Source organism: Mesocricetus auratus, unplaced genomic scaffold, assembly GCF_017639785.1.
Source record: "Mesocricetus auratus isolate SY011 unplaced genomic scaffold, BCM_Maur_2.0 Super-Scaffold_100028, whole genome shotgun sequence".
Lineage (NCBI taxonomy): Eukaryota > Metazoa > Chordata > Mammalia > Rodentia > Cricetidae > Mesocricetus > Mesocricetus auratus.
The window spans coordinates 4,999,908-5,006,502 of NW_024429209.1; the positions used below are offsets into that span (position 1 = coordinate 4,999,908).

At 57.9% G+C, this 6,595-nt stretch overlaps 1 protein-coding gene across 1 annotated transcript; it reads left to right on the top strand.

The window, feature by feature from the left end:
* The first annotated feature begins 799 nt into the window (after positions 1-799).
* Positions 800-5,773, top strand: Slc32a1 (solute carrier family 32 member 1). Its single transcript, XM_005082649.3, has 2 exons — positions 800-1,736; positions 3,837-5,773. The coding sequence occupies exons 1-2, from the start codon at positions 1,347-1,349 to the stop codon at positions 5,022-5,024; spliced, it is 1,578 nt and encodes a 525-aa protein (XP_005082706.1). The 5' UTR covers positions 800-1,346; the 3' UTR covers positions 5,025-5,773.
* Positions 5,774-6,595: the final 822 nt, after the last annotated feature.

Below are 6,595 nucleotides of genomic sequence, written 5' to 3' on the forward strand. Positions count from 1 at the left end.
ACTCCATTCAGGAACACCAGCTCCGCACTGACTCCACTGCGCACAAAACCACACACGGAATACACACGGTTACCAAACCTCACGCTCAGAGTTCACACAGCGCCGGCCCACAGCGGTATCTGATGCGATGTCTTTGTTTCTGGATGTCTTTGGTCTTCGTGCTCGCACAGAAGCACAGACACTCAACAGAAACATCCAAGCTCTCACAGTCTAGGGGGCGGTGATTCGAGCCTGGTCGAGTGCACCCGTGTATCCGCGCCTTGTTCGCAGGGCCGTAAGCCTGCCTTTCCTCCATCCTGCCTTTCTCCACATAAGTATTCACTACCGAGAGGCATCCTCGGAGTCCTGTTCCCTCCAAGCCTCCATAGGAAAAAGGAGAGAGAGAGAGAGGAAAAAAGCGAACTACCAGCCTCCACTTTGCGCGCATCTGGAAAGCAGTTGGTGGCGAACTACCCGCTTCCATCGTGGCATCCCTGGACGGCAGAAACAGCTTAGGCGATCCAGTCCAGGACTGAACGTCTTTAAAAGTGATCCAAGACAACCACTTCTGTCACCAAGATGGACTTGCGGTGAGATTTAAGAGCAAGTAATAGATGGCAGGGAGACAGACGCCCGCCTGCCTCCGCTAAAGACCCGCAACTGTCCGATGACTCTTCGGATGTCAAGCCAGAAGTTCTGCAGCCGCCCAGTCTGGGCACTCTGGAAGGTTGGGCCGGGGGTGGAGGACCTGGAGAACCAGCCCATTCTGAACTCCTCCCTCCTTGAGGAGGCGGCGAGGTGGGGCGGGCCAGGATGCCCGCTTAGCACCTCCTCCAGAAATGCAGCACTCGGGGGGCCCCTCATCCAGGCCTCCAAGCACTCCTTCCCGCCGCCTTCCCAAGGATGTCCCTCCCCATCCCCTGCCGCACTTCTGAAACCTTCCGGGCCCCCTTTCCCTCCTCCGGACCCCTACATCACGCCACCGGGTTTGGGCAGTATCCCCTTTCCGCCCTCCGCCCACGCACCGCCTGACTCGGAGGGGTGCGAGCGCAGTGGGCTGCGCCCGCGTGGGGGCGCCGCGCCAGCCTCGCGTAGCTGCTCTGACGCCGCCGTCGCCGCCGCCCTCCGCAGCCCAGCCGGCACCCGCGCCAGCTCTGCAGAGCACTCGTCGCCTCTCGGGCCGGTCCCACCGAGAGCCAGCCTATCACGCCCAGAGCCAGTCTCGAACGACGGGCGCGAGGGTCATGAACCAGAGCGCCCCGGAGCGACGCGCCAAGAGCCAGCGGAGATAGCGGCCCTCGTTGCCTTGACACGCGCTTGCCGCGTCCCCAGACCCTTCTGTCCTTTTCTCCTGCCCCGCCGCCGCCATGGCCACCCTGCTCCGCAGCAAGCTGACCAATGTGGCCACGTCCGTGTCCAACAAGTCCCAGGCCAAGGTGAGCGGCATGTTTGCCAGGATGGGGTTTCAGGCGGCCACGGATGAGGAGGCGGTGGGCTTCGCGCACTGCGACGACCTCGACTTTGAGCATCGCCAGGGCCTGCAGATGGACATCCTGAAATCGGAGGGCGAGCCCTGCGGAGACGAGGGAGCCGAACCACCCGTCGAAGGAGACATCCATTATCAGCGCGGCGGTGCTCCTCTGCCACAGTCTGGCTCCAAGGACCAGGCCGTGGGAGCTGGTGGCGAGTTCGGGGGTCATGACAAGCCCAAGATCACGGCGTGGGAGGCAGGCTGGAACGTGACAAACGCCATTCAGGTGAGCGCGGGATTCCCAGCTCTGACTGTCACCACCCCCACCTGAGCTGTGATTGCCAGGCTCTGCCCCCACACGAACCCCCGCAGAGGTCTAGGATTCAGTGCCCCCTCCCCGCAGGACTCGGGAATTTATCTCCCCTTCTCCGACCTTCCTAGCTGTGTGGGGATCTACGCCCCCAGGTGGTGTCCTGTTCAGATCCACATAGCCTCCTCTTACTGCCCCTGCTACAGGACAGCCTTGCTGAGATTTGGGAAGAAACACAAAAGCCAGAGACCCTGCAAAAGCTGGAGAAATGGGGAAGGTCTGGGGGGGGGGCACGGGGGTAAGGGAGAAAGAAAACCAGGATCTGAAGGGAGAGTTTGCATTGGGCTCCGGAATGGAGTCACAGCTGCATTTTCCAGAGGAGAGGGGGAAACTGAGCTGGGAGTCTCCTCCCCCCACACACACGCAGAGATCGTGCACACGTACAGAGGCAGGCACGCACCCTCAGCCTCCTTCCCCACAAACAAACAGGCACATGACATGCATCTATTTACAGTCCGCAGGGTTACCCCAGATGCACTTGCCTACACCCCAAGACGCTCCCCAATAGCAGCAATACTTTTACACAGCAGATACCCATGTACTAGCTTGATCATAAGGCGAACAGCATCCACTTGGTTCGTGCAGCTTTGCTGGAGACAAACCGGCTAGCACATAGGGACACCTATGGTCAGAGGGACTCCGCGCGACGCAGCTGCAGCTGCGCAGACTAACTCCTCTCGCCCGAAATCCCGGCTGCACCGCAGAAACCCCCGAGTGCCTTCTCCACCTGCGGGCCAAGCAGCTCCAGAGGCGGAGAACTGCCCTAGGCCGCCAAATTCGCCACCTAAAACATCTAATTCCAACTCCCTACCCCAGTCCCATTCCCATCAGGGGCGCGGGAGTCCTCCGTTGAAGGGTTTGGATATCTCAAAACAACCCCGGGAGCTGGCAGGGGTTAATGGACCCCAACTTCTGGGAGGGAGGAGGCCTCGATTCTGGGAGCTCCTGGGCTCTGTGTCTTGGCGCCCTGGCATCTCTGGAGTGCTGAGTCGTTGAAACAGAGAACTAGGCTTCTTAGAGATAGAAGGCAGCAGCCGGGTTTCTCTGGACCCTAGACTCAGAGGAATACCTGGTGTCTCTACCCGTGGCACTTCCCACTGCAGCGGCAGGAGATTGACAGAACACAGGGCAGGGTTGGTGTCCGCCCACCGGATGCTTCTCCCTGGGTCTAGCAAGGTTCCGTTCTGTAGCTCAGAGAAAGGTAGACTGGAGGTGCTCAGGCCTCGGGAATCTTATATTTCGTTAGCTTTTCTTCTCTGTGTAAATTATAAACGGCATTGCACAGCTTTGGCCCTTCCATCACACTTCTAGAAACCTGCGGGCTTTGGCTTCCCGCAGAGGCCGGATTTCCTGGGTTGGAAGGGGCCCTATTTTGATCCCCTCACCAGACCCCTCCTAATACCCTTCTTAGGGTTTGCCCCTGTAACAACTGCAGCCTTGTCCTAGGATTTATTTCCAAGCCCATATCCCCATCCTCCTCTGCGTTCCCCAAAGCCCCGTGCCCTCCCAAAGTGTCTATGTATGTCTTCCTTTCTGGCTTCCTTCCGTTTTCAGCCCAGTCCTCTATCCGACCTCCACTTCTCTGGTTTGACCCCTAGAGTCTCGTATTTCCCTCGTTAGTGAGCACCCCATTCCAGGCTACCTTAAATCTGGTGCCCAGCTCTCCTGAGCTTTTCAAAGGGCCCTTCTGGGACCATGCTTCTTCTAGTCCCTGCTTTCCACCCCAGCTTCTGATTGCGCCTCTCAGAACCATCTGCCAGGATCTCTATATTCCCCTCTACACCTCAGCCTCCTTCATTCTTCCCAAGCACTACTCTTCCTTCAGATTAGCACTCACATTCTGCATTAGGGCCCCTTTCACAAGGATTCATCCCCCACCCTCTCCTTGTGGTGGCTTAGGTGCAAGTCCTCCTCCTAGCGCCCCCTAGAGATAGATTTGGGCTGGACCCCGCCTTGGTCCTCTTCCGTGGCTGTGTCCGCTGAGCTCTTGGGTCTGGTTGCCTCTTTGCACTACAGGGCATGTTTGTGCTGGGCCTACCCTACGCCATCCTCCACGGCGGCTACCTGGGGTTGTTCCTTATCATCTTCGCCGCAGTGGTGTGTTGCTACACCGGCAAGATCCTCATCGCATGCTTGTACGAGGAGAACGAAGACGGGGAGGTGGTGCGTGTGCGGGACTCTTATGTGGCCATAGCCAACGCGTGTTGCGCTCCTCGCTTCCCCACGCTGGGTGGCCGCGTGGTTAATGTGGCGCAGATCATCGAGCTGGTGATGACGTGCATCTTGTACGTGGTGGTGAGCGGCAACCTCATGTACAATAGCTTCCCGGGGCTGCCCGTGTCGCAAAAGTCCTGGTCCATCATCGCCACGGCAGTGCTGCTGCCCTGCGCCTTCCTGAAGAACCTCAAGGCTGTGTCCAAGTTCAGTCTGCTGTGCACGCTGGCCCACTTCGTCATCAACATCCTGGTCATCGCTTACTGTCTCTCTCGCGCGCGTGACTGGGCCTGGGAGAAGGTGAAGTTCTACATCGACGTCAAGAAATTTCCCATCTCCATCGGCATCATCGTGTTCAGCTACACGTCGCAGATCTTCCTGCCCTCGCTTGAAGGCAACATGCAACAGCCCAGCGAATTCCACTGCATGATGAACTGGACGCACATCGCCGCCTGCGTGCTCAAGGGTCTCTTCGCGCTCGTCGCCTACCTCACCTGGGCCGACGAGACCAAGGAGGTCATCACGGATAACCTGCCCGGCTCCATCCGCGCTGTGGTCAATCTCTTCCTGGTGGCCAAGGCTCTGCTGTCCTACCCGTTGCCCTTCTTCGCGGCTGTCGAAGTGCTGGAGAAGTCTCTCTTCCAGGAGGGCAGCCGCGCCTTCTTCCCCGCCTGTTACGGAGGCGACGGTCGCCTCAAGTCGTGGGGGCTGACGCTGCGCTGCGCGCTGGTGGTCTTCACGCTGCTCATGGCTATCTACGTGCCGCACTTCGCGCTGCTCATGGGCCTCACCGGCAGTCTCACGGGCGCCGGCCTCTGCTTCCTGCTGCCCAGCCTCTTCCACCTGCGCCTGCTCTGGCGCAAGCTGCTGTGGCACCAGGTCTTCTTCGACGTGGCCATCTTCGTCATCGGCGGCATCTGCAGCGTGTCCGGCTTCGTGCACTCCCTCGAGGGCCTCATCGAGGCCTACCGAACCAACGCAGAGGACTAGGGGGGGCGGGGCCCCTGCCCCTAGCTCCCGCCCCACCCACCTCCCTCGCCCTGCCCCCTCCACCACCCCACCACCACCCCAGCCCCGTGCGCTGCTGCGCTAGGGAGGCCGAGCTTTAAACACCTCTGGTTCCTAGTTGCTAATTTTTCGGGGTGGGGGAGGGAGGGGATAGACATCCAAGGTCCACTGCGTCTGCGTTTCTGTCGTCCTTTCTATTCCACAACCCCCTGGTTTGGGGGGGGACGGAACGTATTTGTGGAGAATGTTTTCTGTCCTTTCTGGAACACCCCCCTGCCCCAATTTTGGCTCCAGTCACCTATGGAGGTGAGAAGGGAGGGGGGAAGGGGCGCACGAAGCCGCAGGCTTGGAAACTTGACCTTGGGGGTGGGGTGGGGGGCACATTTCACAGCCATCCAGTGCTTGGAATTTACAGCGTCCAGCCATTTCCAGCAAGAGCGCTCCCCATGCCCTAGACATTTCAACCTTGCGGCCTGAAAGGCTGACCAGGAAATCCATTTCGGGCGGGCGGGTGACTTCCTTCTGGAGAAGCCGCTGCAGAAGCCCGTTTGCCTGCCGGTTTTCAGGAACCCAAACTCATCTTGTGCAATGTATTCGGTTGTGGAACTGTATACTGTGCGTGTGGTGTGCTCGTGGTGAATAAGATGAAATGTATATCAGAAAAAATCTATCTCTAATTTAGAGTGCGGTGCATAATAATTATATCCGCAAATAAAGAAGAAACAAAGGCGTTTCTGGCCTCCTGTTCACAGTTGCCCAGCGCGATGGTAAGTGGAAGGCGGGTGGTGGGGGATACTCAGCTCTGGCCAAGTAAAGCAGGGCGAGGGAAGGAACAATTACAATTAAAAGGTCCTAAGAGAGATGAGTTGGTTAGGGTGTAAGAACCAATGGGCCCCTTGCCGCTGAGATTTGCAGGATCCGTAGAGAATGTGATGGACTCTTTCAGCTTCCGACCCTAAAGCGAGTAGGCTGCAAGTTTACTGAGCAAATGTTTCATTATTAGGGTTAGACTTAAGTTGGGTAACAGAGCAAACTCCTAGCTTACAGTAGGGGTTGGGGGAGCATTTCAGGGAGAAGGGAGAGCCAGGCAACAAACCACCAACAGCATAAATCCCTTGTGGGTCTGCAAACTGGGAAGAGAACGATAAAGGGATGGGTTGTGGATTTTCCAGGCCCCTGGGACCAGGCACCAAACTCATTGCCTTGCAGGTACCTAATACCCAAAAGAACGCTGCTTCAAGCCCCAGCCGGGGTGTATACAGCCACTGCAAAAGGGATTGGCCATTTACAACAAGTCATTGCCGCATCGTTTTTCCCTTGTGCAAGCTTGACACTCTGATTGCCTAGTTTAGCCAAGGAGTCGAGGTGGGGACTGGTTTGGGTGGTTTTGGTTTTGTCTCCTAGTGCTGCCTTGATTGTTGGGAAAGGTAGGGTACACCTTCAGGATGGAGCTGGAGGGCTGGGCTGCTCTTGGGTGCCCCCTCACTGTGGGAGGAGCCATCGTCTAGGAGCAGGCTTTTAGAGTGAAGCTAAGGTCTGAACTGGGTGCCATT